Raw genomic sequence first — 27324 nt, forward strand, 5'->3', positions numbered from 1 at the left:
AGCTATAATAACTAACTTTTTTATCCATTATCAGAAGCCGAAGAAAAGCATCTTCTTCATTCTCCTCCCTATGATCAATTAAACTCCTCATTCTGATGATTCTGAGTGTTATCTTCCAACATTCCTTCCAGGGGATGAGATTAGAGAGGAGCTTTTTTGAATCAGTTGACACTAAGCATAGTTCATTTGTTTCATCTATCACACAAGCAGCAATACAAACAAAACTACCCAAATTTCAGAAGAAAATCATAAGGGAATGGATAAACAGGACCAAAAACAATTATTGTTACTGGAACACAACATCTTATATCAAAACAAAAAATCCAATTTTCAAAACAGAATCAGAAAAGAACGCCCAAACAGGGACAAAAACAAAGCCTGTTAATTGAAAGGAAACTTGAGTATCAAAGTAAACAAATATCAAAGAATCTGAAATAAGTCATAACCACTACATACCTACATCACAGAAAATTCAGACTGAATAGTGAAACACGCCACATGATGGAAGGGGACAGAGAAAGGACAGGGCCGCAGTAAAAATTCCCACCTAACTTGTTGTTTCCCAAGATAAGAGAGAGGCAGAGTGACATGAACCCTAGGCTGATTTCCTCTTGAGAACTACCACCGATCTTTAAATGAATTTGACAAATCAGACAAAAAAAAAATGTGTTCCCAGGATCCTTTTCCATGAACCCTAATTGCACAAGTAGCTATATCAATAAGGGTTAGGAAAAGAAAGAAACATGAAACACCAAGATATCATAGCCAAAAACAGATCCAAGAAGGGGAAGAACTGGGAATGGAGATTGAAGCTTATCGAATGAATGGATTGATGAGAGTAAGGCTTGTCAGTCAGTATCCATGCATCTACTGCTCTCAACTCTGTTCTTGCTTCTTCATTTTGATTCAATCCGTATTCTATAAAAATACTCTTTGAGAAGCAGCTACTTGAACACTTCCAACCTACAAAATCATCACATTAATAAGCAAAAACTTTTCTATTTTTCTTCTACCTTTACAATTTGAAATCATTCATAGTTCAATTTTCTCTTCTACCTTCATATTCTTCTTGTTCTTTCTCAATAAATACTCAATGATATGATCCATCCCTATTCATAAAGAAGTCCGGCAAGCTTCAGCTCTATATGAGGAAATTCAAATTATTAGCCTTATTAGCTTCTCTAATAAGCACCCAACCCCAATCTGGTTCAACACAATACTATCTTAATTAGGAATATGAAAGCTAATCAAATTTAATTAAGCATAAAGCAGAGTTTGTTACACACAGAAAGCATATATATAAGAGGAAATAGGAAATGTAAAAGCATATATACTCATACTACTGCATGTGGACAGTACTCTTAATGTGAAACAGATGAAAACACATAATCGGTGGCGTTCTTAATTAAGTAATCTCCACACAGAAATTAAAATTTCACTAATTAATCAAGATCCATATTATGTATAGTTATGAGTAGTGAAATTAAGTAAAAGTGATATTGGATCAGAGAGAGGGAGAATGAAGAGGTACGAACCAGGGATCGCTGGAATATTCGAAGAGCTTGCCTTTGGTAGAGAAGATGATGAGTGCGACTTCGGCATCACATATCAATAAAGTAAACTTTCTTCTTAATTAATTGAATGGTCTAAGCGAAAGGAAACTAACCAAATCACCTTCAATGACGTATTTGGAGACTTCATCTCTAAGAGTGATGAGTTCCTCTTCGCTGAGATCCTTAGTGACGTTGTTGTCCATGCTTATATCGCAGAGAATCTTGCGAGCTCTGCTCCTTCCGATTCCATGGATGTACTGTAGCGAGAACTCGATTCTCTTGTTGTTCGGAATCTCCACTCCGCCAACTCGAGCGCACTCTATGCTTAAGTCTCTTAGCTGAGCACACAAATTCGAAAGTAAATTTTATAAAACGTCAATGATATTTTCTTTTAAATTAATTTATAAAATTTTTTAGATTTGTGTCTTCTGAAAAGTAAAAAAAAAATTATAGTAGAGTAAAACTTACCTGAAACCAAATAATCTAGTGTAACACGCATCTTTGATCAATATTAAAAAAATTAGTCTAATTATGTACATAAAATTCTAAAAAATATAATTCTATCTTTTTTAATTAAGTTATACCAATAATGTTTTTTCATGTGCTGCTTTTAATCTAAAATCCTAGAAAAAAAATTGATTTAAACTGTTATAATGTTATTATATTGGCACAACACTTTATTTTTGTATGATAAACATACACCACACTTTATTAAATAATCTTTTTATAAAGTATTTAAATATTCTTTTTATAAAGTATTTAAAGTATATAAAAATGTACTTCTATTATAAAAAGAATATTTAAAAAATCATTAAATTTTTATATGTTATTAAAATTTAATAAATACAAGTACATTTTTATATGTTATTTTTAATTCAATGTACTAATAGGAGTTAAAATTAATTTATATTTAATAATTTTATACTAAAATTAATTTGTTATAATCTTGTTTTATACTTTTTTTTTAGTATATTTTTTTATATTATATAGTATTTTTTCTAGTATCTTATTGTACAATGTGTAATTCGAATCAACATCATTCGAATTACATAGGATTTGACACTTGAGAGTAATTCGAACCAGTTCAATTCGAATTATGTTGAATTCACATGTGATAGTAATTCGAATTGCATCAATTTGAATTATATATGTTTCTCATTTGCATGTAATTCGAAGTTGCATAATTCGAATTACATTCAAGTCAAGTTCGAAACAAGGTGATTCGAACTACATGAATTTGTGAATTGGTTGATTGGTGAATCAGATTTCGTTTTGGCTGATTTATGTAATATGTATCTCTCCATGACTTATTTTAGTTTTTTACCCTAAAGATTATATCAGAATTATAGAATTTTTTCAAATTCGTCAATCTTACAATTTCTTACAATCTAACCACATTAAATCTTTTGTAGCTTATCATAGACGACACTAATTGATCACAAAATTCCATAAAATTGTTATCTAAGCTAGTGATTTGTGTAGATTTTATTAAAAAATAACAATAAAATTTTTTAATCATAACACATAAAATTTTTTAATTTTGATACTGAAATTTCTTAACCGTGATACAAATTTTTGTCAAAAGGGTGAAATAAGAATATAAAAGAAGGAGAAGAAGAAGAAGAGGAGAAGGAGGAAGAAAAAAAATTTTAAATTTACAGAATTTATCAAAAAATAATATTAAAACTTTTTAAATGTGTCATAGAAAATTTCTTCATTTGATATTAAAATTTTTTAATTATATACGAGTTTTTAATGATGTTATTTTTAACTATATTAGGTATTTTTTTATCATTTATATGTCATTTGTAATAAATTGATGTATTTTTTTATTCTAAAATATATTTAAATATATTTTATTGATCGAGTGAGTTTAGATTTTAGACTTGTTTAATTTAAAGAAGCAACATTAGTGTGTGTAAGAAAAAAAAACACATATAATAACTTGCACTGAATTTGATTAAAAACTTACTTTCTCTAAATTATAAAATAGCTCGTTGTTGGGATTTAAATAAAAATAACACACACATTGACTACCTTTTTATTTCTTTTATACCCACTTGTGAGTTGTGGGATTTTTTATTTTAATAAATAAATTAATTATAATAATCACTGAAATAAATAATTTAAAAAATATTTATCGAAATAAATATTAGTCTCTTATCTCGTTTACACTGTAAATAAGATATACGAAAAATCGAAAATTAAAAAATTGCACATATCTCGTTTACTATCTCGTTTACATTGTAAATGAGATATATGTATTTATAAATAATTAAATATAATTTTTGAAAATAATAAAAAATATTAATAATTTAAATTGGATAAGATTCTTAAAAATGGAACATTTCAAATAACAAAGAAGATGGACAATTTTAAATAATAAAAAAGATAAACCATCCATTTTAAATTATATGGAAGATGGACTGTCCATTGAAAATAAACACGATTATACATGAAAGCACAAGTGCACCATTAAATTGTCCGCTATTAATATGATTATCTTTTTCTAACTACCCACTGGCCACTATTAATACTATTGTTTCTAACTGACAAAAATTTTGTTTCTTGTATGGGAATATATTTAAAGGATGGAAAACATGAAGTTGATGCACTATAAATAAAACAGAAAAAAAATGAGAAGATAATTGAAATGGTTATATCCCATTCTTTCTCTGATTATTTATTTACATCAACCTCTCCTAACAACTGGTAAACCTCTTATAAGGATTGGTGGTAAACAGTTATCTCTTCCTCTTCTCCTGTTTTATTTATCCCCATCAACCTCTCCTAACAATGGGCTTATCTCCCATTCTTTTTCTGTTTTATTTATCTCTCTAACACACAATTAAAATGGTTATCTCCCCATTCTTTTTCTATTTTATATTTTTATTCATCCATCAACTTCACGCTTCCCCTCTTTCAATTTTTAGGAGTGGACACAATTACTGTATTTATTCTCATGGAATCTGAACATCGTACGAATTTTTTATTTTTAAATCAATTCAATTCGATGTATAATTTAATCTAAAATTTTTTACGTACTCTTTTTAGTATTAATTGATCAAACATATCTATTTTAATCTCTTCTACCAATCTTTTTAAGTACTAATTGTATGCTAAAAGTTTGGATTATTGATATTATTAATATTTTTTTATTATTTTCAGAAAATATATTTTTATATTTACAAATACATATATCTCATTTACATTGTAAACGAGATAAAAAAAATGAATATTTATTTCAGTAAATATTTTTTAAATTATTTATTTCAGTAATTATTATAATTAATTTATTTATTAAAATAAAAAATCCGTGAGTTATGACCATTATACCCTTCATTGTTTTTTTTTTTTGGACAAAATTGTTCCCTTCATTGTGAATAACAACAAAAAGAATCCTTGGTAATAAAAATATTGCACGGCCTAGTTAGAGATCCATTTACAAAAAACGAGCAACCAGGTCCAGCATGAGTTCGGCTTGGCTTTATCATTTACGCGGCTTGGTTTATAACAAGCGCGACATAGAGCAAAGCAGCTTTGTTTCCAGCTGGGACAGAAAAGAAGAGATATTTTTCGAAGAATGGATCCTTTCTAATTCTTTTTCACTTGAGATTTGAAAGAAAATAAAATATAACTCATCTTTTTCCAGATAATCATCATTTAGAAGAATTTGTACTATTTCTCCTGTTATCATCCAACACACAAGTGATCAGGATGATCCTCCAATTCATTACTTCCAAAAAAAAAATCTATTTATACCTCACACATTAATGACCATTTTATATGGGATGTTGATCCTAGTATATGTGATTCTGACTGTGACTGCAATTCATGGGGTGACTATAAGAAAGAAGACTATTTAAAAAAAAGTTAAGAAAAAAGAAAAAGAAGCATAGCTGCACTACTTCTACAAGGTTTCACCCACGAGATGAACCTAATAAAACACCAAGGTTCAATCTAAAGAAGAGATCTCAGAGGATCTTCAAAAATTATCGTTTGAACAGTCCTATTTCTTTCTCGTGTGTAGCCACTATCCGACTTTATGATGAAGAATTTTCTCCTCTTCAGGTTAGCACTGATGATCAGCGAATCACTCGAAGACCATATGTTATCCATAAGGGAGTAACTCCACAAGGATACCAGTCAACTAAGCCACAAGAAGAGGTCCTAAATTGGCATACTGAAAATGCTGTCAGCCAAAATAAAGTCTTGCTAAGGATTGATCATACCTTAGAAATACTTGTTGACAAAACTGACAAATTGTCTATACAAGTGTATTCTGTGCAAACCCAAGTCAATGAATTGAAAGAACGCCTAACTAGGCAAGCTTAACAGCTTGATCAAGATCTTAAGACGTACATTCAGACTCAGTACTTTGGTCTTGAGTTTCACAAAAAAGATCAAGAGTTGACACGCATAAAGGCACAGCTCAAGCAAATTGAGGAAGATTAGGCCAGACAATCTAAATCACAAGCACTGGCCATAGACCCACTATTTATGTATCCACCACCATATCCCACATACTCTCTGATCTTTACTCCTCCACAACAATTTCCTCCTAATTTGCCTGATTATGATAGTATTTTCAAAACAAACTATCATTTTGCTCAAAGATTTCACCAAAAAAGGGAAAAACGGGTTGTCCAACCTACAAGTCTTCAATCAAGAGTAACTCATGAACCAAGACCAAGACCACTTTGGTTAGCAGTAGACTTCTTCAGAGGAGAAACTTCTAGAGAAAAACCCAATAAGACCTCTGCTAAAGAAAAAGAAATTAAAGAAGGATCCTCACTCACCGAACAGTGTAAAAAACATACAAAGCTTTTTTGTGAAACAAAAGAGAAAGGGAAAGGCTCTGCTGGTCTTTTATAAAAATGATGGTATTGAGAGTAGTCTAGAAGAGAAAATGTTGGTGAGTTGATGGTGTTCATTGTTAAAAGGTGAAGAATTTTTGGTGGAGTTTCTTTATTAGGACGAGAGAGATAATCAGCTATTATGTTGTGGTTTCCTTTGATGTTCTTAACTATGAATTTATAGCGAGAAAACCAATATTTCTATCTTAAGAGTTATGCATCTGGAATTGTCTTTCCTTTGGTTTCCAGCATTGATGGAAATGATGTATTGTCCTTATGTTCCTGACTTTTGGAAGACCATCCTAACTGTTGGGAATAAGTAGTATGACCACAATCTAATCAATCATGTGTCAAATAATTTGCTATTGTTATTATATTAAAATGTTAATATAATAAGGTCCTTGATTAAATTTAGAGATTTATCATTGTGATAGTGATCATAATATTGAGAGATAAATTTTTTATAATTTAATCTAAATTGTTCTTGGTCATAGGATTATTAAAAAGGACATTAATAATCCGGAAAGATCAATATATATATAATGGTCTTTATTGGATGAAGATTAATAGATCTCATTTATTAAATTATATATATAGATGGTGCTTATAGAGATATGACCATTGATCTGACTCACTTTGAGAATTCCTAATGGTTATAATTACCGTATATTTGTCAATAGGATATTCTCAAGATGAACATAGTAATAGAATTTCCTTTGACCTGCGACTGTCATAGTAATTAACAATGTATTTATTATACTTTGATTCCGGACACCTAATACCCTAGGGTGCTAGTTGAATGGATATTGGGTATAATTTAAATACTTGTAGAATTAATGATTAGTCAATAAGGAATCCGTCAACTCTCGGTAAAGAGTTTGAGCTCTATGATTATAATGACTGAGATGAATAAAACCTTGGTCAAGGGGATTGAATGAATAAAGGAATGTGTTTCTTAAGTCATTCACATTTCATTATAATAATGGTAACAAGTTAGAGTTTGACAATTAAACCATACTCTAAGGATTAACCAAGAGTTGGAAAGATGGAAGGAATTATACTTTGTTCTTCTAAGGTTCTTAGTAAAAATATATTACTTCATACTATCGGGTTGTTGAGGAGTGTTGCTAGACGCCAACCTTGATTAGTAAATTTAGTATGACTAATTTACTACCCGCTTAGTATTGAACCTATGGGGTCACACACTAACGAGTGTTCTAATCTTTGCTATAGAATTATTTAATTATTATTTTGATTTGATCAAATAAATAATTATATTAATTCAAATGGAATATTATTATATTCTTTGCTAGCACCAAGAATATAATAATAGTATGATAATTGAGAATATTATATGAGATTTGAGAATAATTAGTTATTCTATTTCTAAACTTGAATTCTAAATTTGGATGAAATCCTAACTAATTCTGTTTCAAATTGAATTATGATATGATTCATAAATTTGAAAGATTCAAGTTTAAAATAACAAGATATGATTTAAATTTGAATTGAGAATCAAATTTAAAATCAGTAACAAATCTCATACTATATATATGTATGCCAAGAGTAGAGGAAGGTGATAGACAAGATTTACCTCTTCGCACATAAACGTATGTGAGCTTGATTCTTGGAGAAGAATTTTATAGCGTGCAAAGAGTTGCAAGAGGTTTCTCAATTTAGATCATATTTTCATTGGTCAAGGAGTTGACAGCAAAGGTTGGTCTCGGTGTGGATACGCATAGAGTCTTTGTACAATCGAAGAATAAAGTTGTTACTAAAGCGTCTAAAGGTATTTAGATCCGATCTATGTATTATTTCTAGAATAAAATTTAAGCACAAAATAGATCTTTAGGATTACCTTCTTTTCTTCCGCTGCGTGTTATGAACACAAAGTCATCCTACAATGGTATCAGAGCTTTGGCTTTTTTGTGTTTAAAATTTATTCCTATTTTTTTAAAGTTTGTGAATTAATAGGATTAATTCAAATATTTTTTTAAGCATATGATGTTGTTATTTCTATTGAGATGGTTTTCTAATAAATTAATAGTTAATTTATTTTAATTATTTAATTGTGAATAAATTATCATTCTTTTAATATAAAAGTTATATTTATAATTAAATATTTTGTTTGATTTTATTTATTTATTAAATTTTATTGTGATTTTGATCACAATAAAAAAAAAATCACAATAAAAAGAATAAGATGCAAATATCTTTTGTTTGTTTCTTATATATATAAGTGTATATATAAAGGTCAAATTTGATTTGATAATTTTTTAAGGCTAAATGTTAGTACATGAAAAATCAAATTTTGATTTGATTGATGTGTTTTGAACACTATAATTTTAGAAATTGGTTTTCTAATGTTCTTGATTATAAAGAGTGGCCTGACAACCAGGAGTTTTATTTCAAGATAATAATCAATGTATACATTTGATGTATTAAGGATTAAATTTTATATTTTTTCCTAGACAACCTGGGAGTATAAAAATTTAATCTAAGAATACTGGTAGAAATCCTCTAACAATAGAGATAAGTCCTAAAAGTTAGGATATTGTCAAAAATAAATTTATCTCTTGTTTACAAGGAACAACCTGACAGGAGACTTGTTATCACGGATAGAATTTATTGATGTATATGATGATGCATAAGGAGAATTAATTTTATACTTGAACCTAAACAACCTAGGGATATAAAATATAATTTAGTTAAATAACTGTTTGACAACCAAATAATTATTTGGGATTATAATTATATGAGATATAATTTAATCATGTTTATTTAGAATTGGTATGAGTAACAACTTGACAACCAAGGTACTCATTCACAATTCTAAATAATTTTGTCAGAAATATAGATTTTCTGATTTACTTTCATATTTTAAATTTTTAAATATGTCCATCTTTCGTATGGCATACTTGAAAGTAATAAATTGGCTATACATTGAGAATTATTCTTATGTATGAAAGGGTTATCATGGACATGATAATCCTATTGAAATAATATTGTCCAATAAAATTGGTGATAGAATAGTAAGTACTTGTGAAGTATCTAAAATATTATTTTATTACAATATGAGTTATTTTGATAACCATGAGTTCTAATTTTAAAAGCATATACTCACTATTTATTACTGAACATCTTGAGAAGATGTATGGTGCCCAAAGTAAGATAGTATGACTATCAAATATTTTATTTAAACTAGTGGGAGTATTGGACTATATATTTTGAATTAAACAACTTTAGAAGTTGAAATGCCATTAGGCAAATGGCTTTTGTGAGAATTGTTCTTGCAAGCATTTTTTGAGATTTATTTTGTTACAAACAATTTATAATTGGCCTTAATATTTGTGATCTTTTTAGAAAAACTCAATATGATATTGAGGATGCTAATCGAAATTGCTCTTAAGGGTTGGTTTGACCAATAATAAAGATATTGAGTATTTTTATTATAAGAGCTTAAAGTAAAATCTCTAATTATCTAATTGATATTCTATTGAATAGAGAATGAGATTCTCTCAATGCACAAATATTAGTACTCTATGTACCCTATCATGTTTAAAAAACATGAAATTTGATTTAGTTGAGTATCATTGTTTGTTAAATATTTGGACTACATTTTAAAAATGTTGCTAAATTAACAAATTTTTTACCAAATCAATTTTTTATCCATATGAGATATGGAAAAGGCATAAGCTGAAACTCAAGAACATTAGAGTTTGGAGATGTCTTATATGTGTTAAGAGAATGCACAACAATAGAATTGATATTAGGTCTGATAAATGAGATTTATTGATTACCTTAAAGAAATAATGAGATTATTTTTATCACTCTTCTTATGACAAAGTGTTTGTGACAAGAAGTTAAACTCTTTTTTAGAAAAGGGATTCCATCTTAAAGAAAGAGTAGGAGTACAATTACTTTTATTAGAATTGTATACCACTCAACAGAGGATATATTTTTTCCTAAAAGTATAAAAGGTTTGACCGTCAAACTAACTTTTCAAAAAAGTAGCTTATTTGTATAATGATACTGTTAGACAAAATATTATTCTCATAAGAAAATTAAAAAAAATAATAATAAATAATTAGTTGTCTGGTAATATTCCTATATATAATATCTATATCTATTTTAGATTAAATTAGATCATTTGATAGTTAGTTATTTATTTGAATTTTGAAATTTACATCAAGCAAGAAGTGCGGGAAACAGCTACATGAAATTCAAATTCTCTGCAAGTGGTGTACAAGGAGTAACTGCCCATTGAGATTAGGCTGGTCTATAAATAGAGTTTTAGGAATACGTTGTAAGGAGTTAGAGACCCAAAACGCTCTCAGCCCCTTGGCATCACAGAGTAAAATTGGGAATCTTAAGTAATTCCTCTGAACTCAAACACTTGTACTTTGCTTTCTTTCAGTTTTTACTAATAAAATTTCTTTACTTTTACGCCTTTTTCTCTTTTACGTTCATGTTTCTTCTTTCACCTTCTTTTTAATTTCCTGTTCGTTTTAATTTCTGCATTTTACTTTGCCTCCGGCACCTTGTATGTTTTCCTTTTTATCTTTAATTTTACTTTCGAAACTACAATTAAGACTTTGAGACACCCACAAAAGGAGTCGTTTCCGCTCCTTGAATTAAGATTGTGAAACAAAACTCGAAAATTGTTGATTTATTTGTTGTTAACAATGGAACAAAAATTCGAGTAAAACAAATTGGCACGCCCAGTGGGACCTTGTCAATAGATTGTAGTTTGTCAAAAGAAAAATCAAGAGTTTTGAATTTGCATGTGGTTGCGTAGTGGTAAATTCGTGCGTCCAGAGCCAAGGAAATCAGCGTCAGTTGACATGTCAAATACTTCTGCAGCATCTTCTTCTACTTCTAGTGATGAGATTAGAGGAAATGAATCCGGGAATTCTCCTGTGATTTCAAATGCAGAGCCTACCTTGATGTCAGTGAGGCATGATGGCGTTGGCCATACCCATACAGGGTTAAATGCAACTCACATAAATACCATAGGGTGGCCGCCATATGGCTTGCCACCGGGGTATGTCCCCTCCATGGTGACACAAGGATTGCCTGTGCCTCTCTACTCAACTTTTCAAAATCCTCTTTATCAAAATCCATATGGCATGTCAAATGTACCTGTTTCTGGGGTGTCAGGTTCACACGTATCACAACAAAATTTTTCACATGCTATTAATACAGGAAATAACGGTGCATCTAATTCTACTACGTCCACTGTCACTAGGGTAGAAAATTCCAGACCTGTATTTCCTGACATGTCAAGAGCAATGCCTGTTAATCAACCTAGTCAAACTGTGGGATCTTTAGCAAATATTAGGCAGCAGATGGATGAAAGCCACCATGATCTAGTAAACATGTTAACTCATCAAATGGTGACAGTTTTAAATCCTCTTCTAGAAAACACAAACACTAGAATTGAACAATTAAATAGGCAAGTCAATAGGATTGCTACTGTGGTAAATTTAGAAGAAAATGATAACTTGGGTTTAAGATTTGATAATGTCAATCAGAACGGTGGAGCAATTCCTAATTATGATGTTCATATGCCTAGACAGGGTCAAAATGCTGATGATATGTTAGAAAGACTTAGACAAAATAACTTAGGGGGGCATTATAATCTAGCAAGAAATGTTGAACAAGTTTTAAACCATTTGGGATTTAATGTTGGTTGCTTGAATAGGCCATATTTTGTGTCTGCTTTTCCTGAGTGTGTCCAACAAGCAGAGCTCCCAAGGGGTTGGAAAATTCCAAAATCCCTTACAAAATTTTTTGGAGAAGAAAATGAATCTACAGTAGAGCATATTGCTCGATATACTGTTGAAATTGGGGAAGCAACTTCTAATGAATATCTCAAGATGAGATACTTTCCTTCTTCTTTAACAAAAAATGCATTTACATGGTTCTCTAACTTGAGACCAAATTCTATTCATTCTTGGGCGCAGTTGGAGAGAAATTTTCATGATCAGTTTTTCCGAGGTGAATTGAAAGTTAGTCTTACGGATTTATTCTCTGTCAAACATGCAGAAGGAGAATCCATTAATACCTATTTGGCGCGGTTTAGAAACATGAGGAATAAATGTTTTACTCCGATTCCAGAATCTGAAGTTGTCAAAATGGCCACTAATGGGCTAGAATTCGGAGTTAGGAAGAAACTTGTTAATCAACATACTTTAGATCTTTCCCAATTAGCTGAGAGAGTAAGACAGATAGAACAAATTAAGAAAGAAAAAGAAAATTTTAAAAGGGGTTCAAAAAAGGTTGCATATGTTGATTGTTTTTCCGATAGTAGTGATTCAGATGAAAAAGAGATTTATATTGCTGAATTACGTGGGGGTCCTCCTTATGTATGCAAATCTTTGAAGCCTGTTAAAGGAAAGGAAAAAGTTTCTTCTTATTCTAAAGTTGAAAATAAGACTTATTCTTTTGATATTTCTAAGGCAGATCAAATATTTGAAGTTTTATTAAAAGATAAGCAGCTTATTTTACCGGAAGGAAAAAATATGCCTACAACTGATGAAATAAAAAATAAGAAATTTTGTAAGTTTCATCAAGTATTTTCTCATACCACTAACAATTGCGTCCGTTTCAGGGATTTGATACAAAAAGCAATTGAGGAGGGAAGACTGAAGTTTGAAGATAAAACTACTATGAAGGTGGACACTGAACCATTTGCTGCTGACTCAAATTATGTTGAGCCATTCGATTTGTCAATCAACATGGTAGAAGTTGATGCCACGATGGTTAGTGCTAAAAATGAAAATAAAGACCTGAGAGTCTTTGAACAAGATAAGAAGCCAGTTTATCCGCGTCCTGGTGAGGATTTGTTAGATTTTTTGTTAAGAATTAAAGAATCTGACAGCACCATTGCCATGTGCCCAAAGTGCAATGCTGTTTTTGACAAGAAAGCTGCAAAAGAGTTTGAAAAGTACAAAGTTGAAGAGAAAGAAAAGGCTGAGTTGAGAAAGAAGATTGCTGAAAAAGAGAATGAAACTAACGAGCTAAAGCGGAAGATAGCCGAGGGAAAACAAAAGTTGGGTGGTCAAACTCCTTTGAACAAGTGCGTCAGCAACACTGGAGTACAACCTGTCAACCAGAAGATGAAGACTATGATCATGATTGATGGAAGACCTGATGGATTTTCTCAAAAGACAAGAGTTCCTCCCACCAAAATCTCAAACAATAAATGGGTCCAGAATGTGAGAAATGTGCAGAATCAACCTACTGCTTTTGCAAGAGGAAAAAACAAATGGGTGAAGCCTAGACCTTTCAAGCCCAGGTACTATGAGTCTCAGTTATGGAACATGAACCATGCACAAGACGGAGGTAGTATATATATTCCAAAAAATGCGCCTATTCCCTCTAAGCCAATTTATTCTTGTTATAGTCCTAATATGCAGCAAGTTCCTAATTATTCTCCTTGGCCAAATTGTCAAAACATCCCCAAATATTCTCCTTTTACAACTTTTGAGCAGAAAGAGAATATGCCTGAGTATGTTCCTTTGGATCCATACCAGGGACACGGAGTAGATTTTCCTCCTTTGCCAACCATGGCCAAGTCTGTAGAAACAGGCAATTCTTCTAATCACCCTAAGTGCAATAAAAATGTCAAGAAGAATCTTGTTGGGAAGAGGGTGATGGTTGAAAACAAGGGAGAAAAGGATGAAGATTTAATTACTGATAATTTTGACACTGGTTTTGATGACAGCTTAGAAGCAATATTTGGTGTTAAGCAACCTATAGCTGTGGTGTCAATACTGCCTGAGGAGTATAGTCAAGTCCAGGAAGTAGAGTCATTAAAAGATGATTGTTATGATGTCTTTCCTGGAAGCGAATGTTTATTGCTAGACGACAATATGTGTGGTGGAGGATTATTTGAGAAGCCTACTGAAAATGATAAGGAACACTTGCGTCCACTGCATATCAAGGCTCGTGTTGACGGAAGGATAGTCAATAAGATTTTGGTTGACGGGGGAGCTGCTGTTAATCTCATGCCTGAAAGAATGATGGGAAGGCTTGGAAAGACTGAAAAAGATCTGATTAAAAGTAGCATTGGGGTGACAGATTTTAATGGAAAGACTTCTTCTGTTAGAGGTGTGGTTCTGCTGTCAATTGAGGTTGGTTCTGTCAATAGGCCAACTCTATTTGTGGTGGTTCCTTCAAAGGCTGGTTTTAACTTGCTTTTGGGATGAGATTGGATTCATGGAATGGGTGCTATTCCATCAACTTTACATCAAAAATTGATTTTCTGGAATGAAGATGGAGGAGTGGAAGAAGTTCTTGCTGACAATAGTACTTGTTACTACGATGAGATGCATGTGGAGTTCAGGATGTATAATCCTGGAGTCAAGCCGCTGACCGTTGACACCAATGCATTTAATCCTGAAAATATTGAGATGTGCAAAATAGATATGAATGGTTTTATTTTGGTCCCTAAGGCCGGGGCGGATGCGGCCTCAGAAGAAACTTAGATGAGCTTGACGAGCCAACTGGCTCGGCTGTCAGCCTATATGGCAGGCAGAGAAGGGTGCATTGACAGTGTACCTTATGATTGTATATATGATGATGGTCCTTTAGGTTTTGAAAAAAATAATAGTACTGACATTGTAAAAAAGGTTGAAGTGCAGGATCCTTTGGAGGAAGTAGATATTGGTAACGGTGATTATCCTAGACCAACATATGTGAACAAGATGCTGCCTGATGATTTCAAAAGAGAAATGGTGGAGATTTTGAAGGAATATTGCGACTGTTTTGCATGGGATTATGCAGAGATGCCAGGCTTGAGTCGTGGATTGGTAGAACATCAATTGCCATTGAAAGCCAACGTTAAACCTGTCAAGCAGCCACCAAGGAGATTTGCCCCTGAAGTCGTGCAGAAGATTAAAAAAGAGATTGAAAGACTTCTTAAGGCTAAGTTTATAAGAACAGCAAGGTATGTCAATTGGATTTCTAATATTGTCCCTGTCATGAAAAAGAATGGAAAATTAAGGGTTTGCATTGATTTTAGAGATTTAAATTCTGCAACACCAAAAGATGAATATCCAATGCCTATAGCTGATATGTTGATAGATTCTACTGCTGGCCATGAAATATTAAGTTTTATGGATGGATATTCAGGTTATAATCAAATATGCATAGCTGAGGAAGATGTGTCAAAAACAGCATTTAGGTGTCCAGGTGCTTTAGGAACTTTTGAATGGGTTGTGATGCCATTTGGGTTAAAAAATGCTGGTGCAACTTATCAAAGGGCGATGAATAAAATTTTTCATGATTTTATTGGAAATTTTATGGAAATTTATGTTGATGATGTGGTTGTCAAATCAAATGCTAAACAAGAGCATTTAGAAAATTTAAAGAAAGCATTTGAAAGAATGAGAAAGCATAAATTAAAAATGAATCCTTTAAAATGTGCCTTTGGTGTGAGTGCAGGAAATTTTCTTGGTTTCTTGGTGCAGAAAAAAGGGATTGAAATTGACAAAAATAAGGCAAAGGCTATCTTAGAGGCTCCTCCTCTAGCTAACAAAAAGCAGCTGCAAGCTTTTTTAGGGAAGGTCAATTACCTCAGAAGGTTCATTTCCAATTTATCAGGAAAAACCAAGGTTTTTGCGCCTCTGATCAAGTTGAAAAGAGAGGAAGAGTTCCAATGGAAAACAGAGCATCAAGAAGCTTTTGACAACATCAAGCAGTATTTGACTAATCCTCCTATTATGACACCTCCAAGGCATGGAGCACCTCTAAAACTTTATGTGTCAGCTTCTAAAGTAACAATTGGTGGAATGCTGGCTCAAGAAGATGAGAATGGCAACGAGAGAGTGATTTATTATCTAAGTCGAGTGCTAAATGATGTTGAGAGCCGTTATTCTCCAATTGAAAAACTTTGTTTAGCTTTATATTTTTCCTATTTAAAACTTAAGTACTACCTAATTCCTAGGAATGTTTATGTAATTTCTAAGTTTGATGTTCTTAAATATATGTTGTCTTCTCCAATATTGCATGGTAGACTAGGAAAATGGATGCTAGCCTTAACGGAATTTTCTTTGCATTTTGTGCCTGCAAGAGCGGTTAAGGGTCAAGTTCTAGCCGATTTCCTGGTTGATCACCCGTGTATTGACGTTGACGAGAACTTACTGAGTTTCGTTGGTTTGGTGCCTTGGAAATTGTATTTTGACGGTTCATGCCATAAGGGTGGTGTTGGTATAGGAATTTTAATTATTTCTCCAAGTGGTGAGCCAAGTAAATTCCTCTTTGAATTGAATTATTCATGTTCCAACAATGAGGCAGAGTATGAAGCATTAATAATGGGACTGGAATTATTATTAGAAAGAGGAGTTAAAAACGTAGAAATACTTGGGGATTCACAGCTTGTAGTCCGTCAAGTATCACTCGAATATAGGTGTGTTAGTGAAAATTTGATAAAGTATTTCAATGTGGCTACAGAGTTGTTGAGTAAATTTGATAATATCATTATAAGGCATGTTCCAAGGGAGTTAAACCAAGAAGCAAATGAATTAGCTCAAATTGCTTCAAGATATAAGATCAAGCCCTCAACACTAGAAAAATTGGTAAGGATAAAAGACATATTTATGCCTTTGAGAGAAAGAGAGGTGTTGTCATTAGAAAAACTAGACCCAGAAGATTGGAGAGTACCAATTGTAGAATATTTAAAAAATCCAAACCTTAGTGTCAATAAAAAACTTAAATATAGGGCTCAAAGTTATGTTCTAATAAGTAATGTCTTGTTTAAGAAGTCTATTGATGGGAACCTCCTGACATGTTTGGGAGAAAAAGAAGCGTACTTGGCTCTTGCTGAAGTGCATGAGGAAATTTGTGGCGCCCATCAATCAGGGAAAAAGATGAAATGGGTGATGAATAGGAGAAGATTATATTGGCCAACTATTCAAAGAGATTGTACAAACTATGCCAGGTCCTGTGAAGAATGCCAAAAACATGGAAGCCTCCGACATATTCCAGCGTCAGAACTGCATGTTATAATTAAGCCATGGCCATTTAGAGGTTGGGCTCTAGATCTTATTGGACAGATTCACCCACCGTCTTCTAAAGGTCATAAGTTCATTTTGGTTGGTGTGGATTATTTCTCTAAATGGGTAGAGGCTATCCCTCTAAGGGAGGTGACTCACAATGAAATAATAGATTTTATTGAGGAGCATATTGTGCATAGGTTTGGAATTCCTCAGTCTATTACCACTGATCAAGGAACCATGTTTATTGGAAAAAAGGTCATGGAATACGCCAAATCTAGGGATATAAAAATGCTTTCCTCTACACCATATTATGCCCAAGCCAATGGACAAGTGGAGGCAGCGAATAAAATTCTGATTGCATTAATTAAAAAACACATTGGAAGGCAGCCAAGAAATTGGCACCAAACTATCAGTCAAGTTCATTGGGCTTACCGAAATTCTCCAAGTGGATCTACTGGAACCACCCCGTATAAATTAGTTTACGGTCATGATGCAGTATTGCCAATTGATATTAATCTGCAAAGTATAAGGGTGGCTAGACAAGATGAGATGCCAGTAGTAGATTATTGGAATTCTTTGTATGACGAGCTTAATGAACTTGATGACGAAAGGTTAAGAGCTTTAGAGCGGGTGATTCGACAAAAAGAGATTATGTCAAAATCATACAACCGCCGTGTTAAAGCAAAGACATTTGCAGTTGGAGATTTAGTGTGGAAAACAATCTTGCCTATAGAAAGAAAGTCGAAAACTTATGGTAAGTGGTCTCCAACTTGGGAAGGACCTTATGTAGTTGACAAAGTTTACCCTGGAAATGCCTATAAGATTATTGAAATAGGATCAGGAAGAAGAATTCCTTCAATAAATGGAAAATATTTAAAAGTATATAGGCCAGGCATACATGAGATAAACATTCCACATGTTTAAGGATACAAAAAATATCCAGTTGAAGTGTCAAAGAAAAAGTGAAGAGCTAATTAATATTTGCAATTCAGTTTGTAAAAGCTAACATGTCCTTGTGATTTCTTTGAATTGCAAAATCTACTGACAGTGTAAAGCATTAAGCTTATGAGACAAATATATGTCCAAAGCATCAGGTTGAAAATCTTGGACAAAAAAAATCTCTTATTGACATTTGGGTATGTACTTCATAAATACAAGAGCCTAATTGACTTAGAAATTCTGTTGAGTCTATTAGCGCTTGGAGTCAAGACTATTGAAATGTTAGTACGAAGATATTAACTATTGAGAATGTTAGTGTGGAGATATTAACTATTGAAAGTCAAGACTATTTCATACAAAAGAATAGACCCCATTGACAGTTTCAACTAGTAATGTAAAATTTTTTTTGTAGACTTAGAAATTCTGTTAAGTCTATTACTAGTAGGCATTTATTTCTTATAAAAAAAAAATAGCAAGTGTCCAATCTCCAAAGTAAGGATAAAAGTGCATTCAAAAGCGAATAATAAACAAAATTCTGAAGGTTCAAAAAGTAAAGATTGCAGACACATATTAAAATCATAAAGGTTCACACAAGAAATGCAAGACTAAGATTCAAAGATCTCCTTCAAACAAATAACTTCAGCCTGGAGAGTGGTTTGGAAGTTTCTGGCTTCTTTGGCAGCTTCCTGTGCGGAGAGCATCTTCTCTTCAAGTGACTGCAGCGCTGCATTGTTACTGTCAAGCATGCCACTCGCTTTGGCAAATTGAGCCTCATTCTTTGTCAAAGCAGCGTCCAGCCTACTTTTTGCTCCTCTCTTGACAGCCAGCTGTTGTTCTAAGTCTCGAATCTCCTCAGATAGCTCATGACCCCGATCTTTAGCTTTTGTAATATGGACAGCCAGGGTAGCTTTGACAGTCTCAAAAGAGGAGATGTCTTGTTTCAACTTAGAAAGAGATTCAGTTAGTTGTTGACATGAGGAGATGGCTGCCTGAGAATCTGGAAATTTGGCATAAAGATCCTCATAGACCATCCGCAGGTGAGCCAGCAAAGGATTAGTAGTCTCAGGATGTGGTGTATTTGAAAAGGTTTGAAGAATATCAGAGAGCTGAGCCTTAAACTGCGGATCCGTAGCAAGTGTCAAAATAGGTTTGGATAGAATGACACTGAGTTGTTGGCTTAATGGAAGCAGGATGGAATTGTCAACAATCTTGGTTGTGGGAAGAGTAGTATGGGACTGCTCTGTTGAAGGATGATTTTGAATGGTGGAACAAGATTCAACTATGGCCTTCTGTGTATCCATACTACATGCATATGCTTCATTTAGACTTTCTAAATCAGCCAATAAGTCATTCACCACATTAGGGGTCTGAGCATGGATGGAAGTGATGGGTATTTGTTTTTCTGACCGCTCACTTGGGGGGAGTTCAGAAGCTTGAAGCTAGACAAAAATACAAAAGCAAATGTTAACATAAAACTAAGGAAGATATGAGGAGGAGATATCAACCATCAGGCTAAATGACATACCGTACCTTATTTGCATTGGTTTTGGGCATAGGTCTATTAGATGTGGCAGCCATCATATTTTCAGTATTAGGCGCGATCAAAGAAATGGTAGGAGTCACAGTGACCTAAATCAAAAGGTAAAATGAGGACAAAGGTAATAAAAGGGGACTCAGCATGAGTATACTATCACCATGTAAGTTCTTTAAGATGATGTTATTTCAATGTGAAAATATATAAGAATACCTGATAAGCAAGCCGGTCACTGGCGCTAAGAGCATTAACATCTTTTTCCAAAGAGAATTTACTGACTGATTCATCACTTGACGAGATGTTCTCGTTGTCCTTTTCATTCTGTTGAGAAATTACCGGTCCATCAAGATTGTCATTGGATGTATTTGATGTGTCATTCTTATCGTTACTACTTGAAGATACTGAAGCTTCAATTGGTTCAAGTCTTCTTTTTACCCGATGGTTTGAGCTATTAAAATTGCGTTTCTTTTTTCCTATAAGCCTACTAGAAAACCTTCTCAAAAGAGGATTTGCGGCAAGTGGGGTAAGTGTGTTCTCTGTGGTAATAATAATAATAATTAAAACATGTGCCATTGTGATAGCCTTAGAAGACATTATGCATGAAGAAAATGAATAGCAACAACACAGAGAGGACATGTTACTAATAGAGGAAATTACCTTAACTAATAATAATAATAATAATAACAATAATAATAATAATAAAATGAGCAAATAGTTTAGTGGTAATTACCCTTTTTCGCTCTTCTCACTTGTTGCATTACAAGAACAGTGGTCATCCTTTGACAGCAAGTATTGAAAGCAACTTCAATAGAGGAGTAATAGTTTTTCCACCAAGAAAAGAATGAATAGGTGGTCAATGGACAAGGCTTGAAAGGGAATAAGTGGAATTTATTTCTCCGTATAGCATTATCTTTCTGAATACGCAGCAGGTCTTCTAATGAAATAGTTTTGGCATGCGAGGGTTGTGATTCTTGAAAATGATATGGAGACGGAATGGCCTGAGCTAACCCAAATTGTCGTGAAACTGCGTTTGGCATATAGACTGCTGTTCTTAGGTCATTTTTACCCGGGAATCCAGCAAAAAGTAATTGAGGAGTTAAAAACTGCGACCAAATAATGATGCTTTCTTTTTGTGTAACCCCAGCTGGGGTAAGAGATTGCGTCAACCATTTCGGACCAGTTTGACAATTAGCAAAAGGAGTCAAATTTATGTTGTGGTCTTTCTCTGGCAAGTAATAAAAAGCGCGGAAGAAGTATTTCATCTTGTCATGTGAGGGCATCAACCTATCAGGGAAGACTAAATTGAGCAAACGTTGTCCGGCAATCGCAGAATCTGTAAGACTTTTTTGGGTCGAACGCGGTTGTAGCTCGGATTCAAAAATAGCGGATAACCACAATTGAAAAAACCAAACGGGACCATCGGCATTAGTGATTCTTTTCTTTTCCCTCATATGGGCCGTGATCCAATCTAGAGTGAGATATAGTCGAGTCAGGAACAATTTGGCCAAACATAGATTTTTGCCTTCAGCTAACATAACGGCTAATGGGACATAGGCGATTTCAACTTGAATATTTCTAGCACAGAAAACAATGCCACTCAACCAATAGAGAAGGAAGGCTATGTGCTCATTATCAGAAACAGGTTCTCCATCTCGACCTCTGTTATTAAGAATGAAACTCTGATAAGTAGTGGAAGAAAGGTCAATGGAGTACTTAACGCCTGTGGTTGACCGGGTAGTGGTTAAAATTTCCTCTCCCAAGGGAGATAGGCCGGTTATTGCAGCTACATCCAGAAGAGTAGGAGTAATCATACCATAAGGAGTGTGAAATGTATGAGAAGTCTCGTCCCAAAAGTACAATGCGCCTCCCATTAATCCTGAATTAACGGTGTAGGTGATTTTACTAAGCTGAATCAGGTCATATATCCCAATCTCTTTCCACAAGGTCGTCTTCTCAGTCTCAACCCTACTTAACCAAGCGTGGTAACCCCCAATGTTGGTCTTTGGGGGATTTCTGAATAATCTGTTGTTGGAATCGAAGTAGCCAATGGATATGGAGTCTTGAAAAGCAACGGGTCTTCTCTGAGGGTGACCAGGAAAAATATTTTTTATCTTATTTGCCACTTCAAGAGAGATAATAGGACCAACAAAAGCTGAATCCATACCGTCAATGGTTAAAGGGAGTAGCACATGAGATTCCCATGTCTTCGATTCTGAGGCCTCTGGTTCGGAGCAAAATCCTTACCATTCTTGACAACAGGTTTACCGCAAGTGGCAGCTTTAGATGAAGAAGGAGGAATTGTTGACAGATGGTGGCTCGAGGTTGCCATAACGATACAAATTGAAAATTCAAGTATTGAGTGCTAAGGCTGTCAACGATCAACAAACAAGCTATAAAAAAAAAAGAAAAAAAAATGTTCTTTAGAGTAAAATTCGAACATTCATAGTCATAAATAATATAAGGGATACCTTGCAAAAAGGTAGAAAGAAAAGATATTGGAAAAGAAAAGATAAGATAAAGATAGAAAAGAAAAGACATTGGAAAAGAAAAGATAGAGATAGAGCTAACAGTAAAACCTTACTTGAAATATTGAAAAAAAAAAATTAGGTATAATCAAACCCTTATGAACAGAGAAGGTCAATCGTAACCGATAAAATTTGGGAGAGTACGTGGGGAGTACAGAGTTGAAGAAAAGTTTAACACTAGCGTATTATCTTTCTCACACGTACCACAAGAAGATAAGAGGACTGAGTGATTTCATTTTTGTTGAGCCAATTCAAATAAATAAACAAAACAACAATGAAAAAAGGAGAAAGAGTACAATACGTATATTAGGGGTATTATGTTAGACAAATAATGATAATTTATTTATTATCATTTATATATAAAAAAAATTTAATAAATAAACATACACTTGTATATACTTTCCTTATTATCATAAAAAACAAAATTTCTTCACTTTCAATCCCTATATGACTTCAAGTGAAAATTTTAGGGGGCATTATGTTAGACAAAATATTATTCTCATAAGAAAATTAAAAAAAATAATAATAAATAATTAGTTGTCTGGTAATATTCCTATATATAATATCTATATCTATTTTAGATTAAATTAGATCATTTGATAGTTAGTTATTTATTTGAATTTTGAAATTTACATCAAGCAAGAAGTGCAGGAAACAGCTACATGAAATTCAAATTCTCTGCAAGTGGTGTACAAGGAGTAACTGCCCATTGAGATTAGGCTGGTCTATAAATAGAGTTTTAGGAATACGTTGTAAGGAGTTAGAGACCCAAAACGCTCTCAGCCCCTTGGCATCACAGAGTAAAATTGGGAATCTTAAGTAATTCCTCTGAACTTAAACACTTGTACTTTGCTTTCTTTCAGTTTTTACTAATAAAATTTCTTTACTTTTACGCCTTTTTCTCTTTTACGTTCATGTTTCTTCTTTCACCTTCTTTTTAATTTCCTGTTCGTTTTAATTTCTGCATTTTACTTTGCCTCCGGCACCTTGTATGTTTTCCTTTTTATCTTTAATTTTACTTTCGAAACTACAATTGAGACTTTGAGACACCCACAAAAGGAGTCGTTTCCGCTCCTTGAATTAAGATTGTGAAACAAAACTCGAAAATTGTTGATTTATTTGTTGTTAACAATGGAACAAAAATTCGAGTAAAACAAATACAATTCTATTAAGATAGATCTAATAGTTACTTAGATTTTTTATAATCATGTTCAATAAGGATTGTCCTTAAAATAAAATTATGCACTATTGTAGTGGGAGATTTCATGTTTTGAGAAAATGTGATATTTATTATGCACTAGGTGTATTTTACAAAAAGTCAAGCAAACATGCTCAAGAGCAAAGGTGTTTAAGATCAAAAGAGTTTTGATAAACACAAATGTGTATTAAAAATTATACATATGATTGATTGGCTCTAGTGCAAGTGGGAGATTATTGAGATAATAGTATGCCCAAAATCCAATCTATCATGATTGGCTCTCATGCAAGTGGGAGATTGTTGGGAATAAGAAGTATGACCACAATTCAATCAATCATGTGTCAAATAATTTGTTATTGTTATTATATTAAAATATTAATATAATAACTTCCTTGATTAAATTTAGAGATTTATCATTGTGATAGTGATCACAATATTGAGAGATGAATCTTTTATAATTTAATCTAAATTATTCTTGGTCATAGGATTATTAAAAAGGACATTAATAATCCGAAAAGATCAATATATATATATATATATATATATATATATATATATATATATATATATAATGGTTTTCATTGGATGAAGATTAATAGATCTCATTTATTAAATTACATATATATATGGTGCATATAGAGATATGACCATTGAACTGACTCACTTTGAGAATTCCTAATAGTTATAATTACCGTATATTTGTCAATAGGATATTCTCAAGATGAACATAGTAATAGAGTTTCCTTTGACCTGCGACTGTCATAGTAATTAACAATGTATTTATTATACTTTGATTCTGGACACCTAATACCCTAGGGTGCTAGTTGAATGGATATTGGGTATAATTTACATACTTGTAGAATTAATGATTAGTCAATAAAAAATCCGTCAACTCTCGGTAAAGAGTTTGAGCTCTATGATTATAATGACTGAGATGAATAAAACATTGGCCAAGGGGATTGAATGAATGAAGAAATGAGTTTCTTAAGTTATTCACAGTTCATTATAATAATGGTAACAAGTTAGAGTTTGACAATTAAACCATACTCTAAGGGTTAACCAATAGTTGGAAAGATGGAAGGAATTATACTTTGTTCTTCTAAGGTTCTTAGTAAAAATATATTACTTCATACTATCGGGTTGTTGAGGAGTGTTGCTAGACGCCAACCTTGATTAGTAAATTTAGTATGACTAATTTACTACCCGCTTAGTATTGAACCTATGGGATCACACACTAACGAGTGTTCTAATCTTTGCTGTAGAATTATTTAATTATTATTTTGATTTGATCAAATAAATAATTATATTAATTCAAAATAGAATATTATTATATTCTTTGCTAGCACCAAGAATATAATAATAGTATGATAATTGAGAATATTAAATGAGATTTGAGAATAATTAGTTATTCTATTTCTAAATTTGGATGAGATCCTAACTAATTCTGTTTCAAATTGAGTTATGATATGATTCATAAATTTGAAAGATTCAAGTTTAAAATAACAAGATATTATTTAAATTTGAATTGAGAATCAAATTTAAAATCAATAACAAATCTCATACTATATATATGTATGCCAAGAGTAGAGGAAGGTGATAGACAAGAGAATAAAACACAAAGGTTTTATTCCTTTACCTCTTCGCACATAAACGTATGTGAGCCTGATTCTTGGAGAAGAATTTTATGGCGTGCAAAGAGTTGCAAGAGGTTTCTCAATTTAGATCATATTTCCATTGGTCAAGGAGTTGACAGCAAAGGTTGGTCTCGGTGTGGATACGCATAGAGTCTTTGTACAATCGAAGAATAAAGTTGTTACTAAAGCGTCTAAAGGTATTTAGATCTGATCTATGTATTATTTCTAGAATAAAATTTAAGCACAAAATAGATCTTTAGGATTACCTTCTTTTCTTCCGCTGCGTGTTATGAACACATGGTAATCCTTCAATTAAACTTTATTCCAATAATAAATATATAGTAGATCACTATGACAGTCGTAGGTCAAAGGAAACTCTATTACTATGTTCATCTTAAGAATATCCTATTGACAAATATACGGTAATTATAACTATTAGGAATTCTCAAAGTGAGTCAGTTCAATGGTCATATCTCTATATGCACCATCTATATATATAATTTAATAAATGAGATCTATTAATCTTCATCCAATGAAGACCATTATATATATATTGATCTTTTCGGATTATTAATGTCCTTTTATTTTAATAATCCTATGACCAAGAACAATTTAGATTAAATTATAAAAGATTCATCTCTCAATATTGTCATCACTATCACAATGATAAATCTCTAAATTTAATCAAGGACGTTATTATATTAACATTTTAATATAATAACAATAACAAATTATTTGACACATGATTGATTGAATTATGGTCATACTTCTTATTCCCAACAATGTCCCACTTGCACGAGAGCCAATAACAATAACAATAACAGTTTCATCCGGTACTCAACTGATGACCGGAGGCATCGTTGTATGCACATTAGGCACATGTTGTGGAAAAGCTATTTCATAGTTTGTGATCCATTCCAATGGTAGTATAGAGGAAAGTTCCTCTATAATCATTCTTGGAATGTTAACAATTGCTGGTCCATGATTCTTATCAGTGAATATCAAAAGAGCATCTTCTGTGGAGTTTGGTAGGTTTAGATCTAGAGCATGATCTTGGACTCTATACAAGACTTGATGGTGAAGTGTAGCCTGCTCAGCACTAGCATCTTGTGTTACTCTAATTAGTTGGACTTGTATCTTGATTCTTTGAGCAGGTGTCGGATCTATGAGTCTAATAGTAAAATTTGGAGAGATCGTGAGGATCACACTTCCGTTTGTTAATGTGGTATCTATGAGTGCAATCTTTGCTGTTATATGTAATCCTTTTCTGCCGTGTAAGGTCAGAATCAACCTTATTGCTCCTAGATGTAGATGAGTGTATCCTTGTTGCAGATAATCACGAATAAGTTATTGTGGGATCTCAATCGTGACATACTGCTCTGCAGCTGTAGCTTGAAGGCCACATTGTTGTAAATGTGAGATATGGATGATTTTTTTAACAGGGGGTGTAGGGTTTTGGGTGATGAGATGACAGATATTAGTTATGGTTGACCCTTTTTTCTGTGGTAAAAAGTGTATGGGTTTATGAAGGGTTGCTGGGTTACAGGTATTTTTGAATCTTCTGGAACATGAGTAATTTTTACAAGATTCTCAATTTTATTGGACAAGATTTTCTTAAAGGTTGGGGGTAACCTCTCAATGGTAAGGGCTGTATTATGAAAAATAGGGTTATTAGAATCGGAACTAGACATTTGTTTAGAAATTCTCTTACTTCCTGTCATCTTTAATATACTTTCTCTTTGCATGTTCCTTAAGGCTCTGATACCACAGGGGTGGATCCAGACGTACTCATAAAAGAGGCTTCTAGATTTTATGGATGTTTTGCAACTATTTCTCAACATACCTATAATAGATGCAAAATAGAGGTTGTCAATAGAACTCTTTGCAAAACATCCTGAAATTCTGGTTCTCTTTTCTTTTCCAACACTAGAAATTTTCATGGATCTAATCAGTTTCATTTTTGATAGGCAAGATTTTCATACAAGAGGCAAGTCTAGAGCATACATAAAACTAAGAAGCAAAGATAGGCATATTAAAGAATCAAATTTTTAGAGAGAAAGAGAATTTTAGCAGGTATTCATG

The 27324-nt window shown here is 32.7% G+C and overlaps 2 protein-coding genes across 2 annotated transcripts; one reads left to right on the top strand and one right to left on the bottom strand.

The window, feature by feature from the left end:
- The first annotated feature begins 13080 nt into the window (after nucleotides 1–13080).
- On the top strand, nucleotides 13081–14827 carry LOC148581919 (uncharacterized). The gene has a single exon (XM_088495706.1). The coding sequence runs from the start codon at nucleotides 13081–13083 to the stop codon at nucleotides 14620–14622; it is 1542 nt and encodes a 513-aa protein (XP_088351832.1). The 3' UTR covers nucleotides 14623–14827.
- A 4129-nt stretch (nucleotides 14828–18956) lies between these two features.
- LOC148581920 (uncharacterized) lies at nucleotides 18957–20661 on the bottom strand. Its single transcript, XM_088501273.1, has 4 exons — nucleotides 20616–20661; nucleotides 20099–20421; nucleotides 19882–19980; nucleotides 18957–19790 (listed from the first exon to the last, which is right to left on the bottom strand). Exons 1-4 carry the CDS (start codon nucleotides 20659–20661, stop codon nucleotides 18957–18959), a joined length of 1302 nt encoding a protein of 433 aa, XP_088357399.1.
- Nucleotides 20662–27324: the final 6663 nt, after the last annotated feature.

Source organism: Arachis ipaensis, chromosome B10, assembly GCF_059453495.1.
Source record: "Arachis ipaensis isolate K30076 ecotype BB chromosome B10, ASM5945349v1, whole genome shotgun sequence".
In the NCBI taxonomy this organism is placed as follows: Eukaryota; Viridiplantae; Streptophyta; class Magnoliopsida; order Fabales; family Fabaceae; genus Arachis; species Arachis ipaensis.

Coding starts and splice junctions, on each gene's coding strand:
- LOC148581919 (XM_088495706.1), top strand. CDS start 13,081: ATGAAGGTGGACACTGAACCATTTGCTGCTGACTCAAATTATGTTGAG.
- LOC148581920 (XM_088501273.1), bottom strand. CDS start 20,661: ATGACCACTGTTCTTGTAATGCAACAAGTGAGAAGAGCGAAAAAGG. Junction 19,981..20,098: donor GTGACCGGCTTGCTTATCAG/GTATTCTTATAT, acceptor CTTTTGATTTAG/GTCACTGTGACTCCTACCAT. Junction 19,791..19,881: donor CCAAAACCAATGCAAATAAG/GTACGGTATGTC, acceptor ATTTTTGTCTAG/CTTCAAGCTTCTGAACTCCC.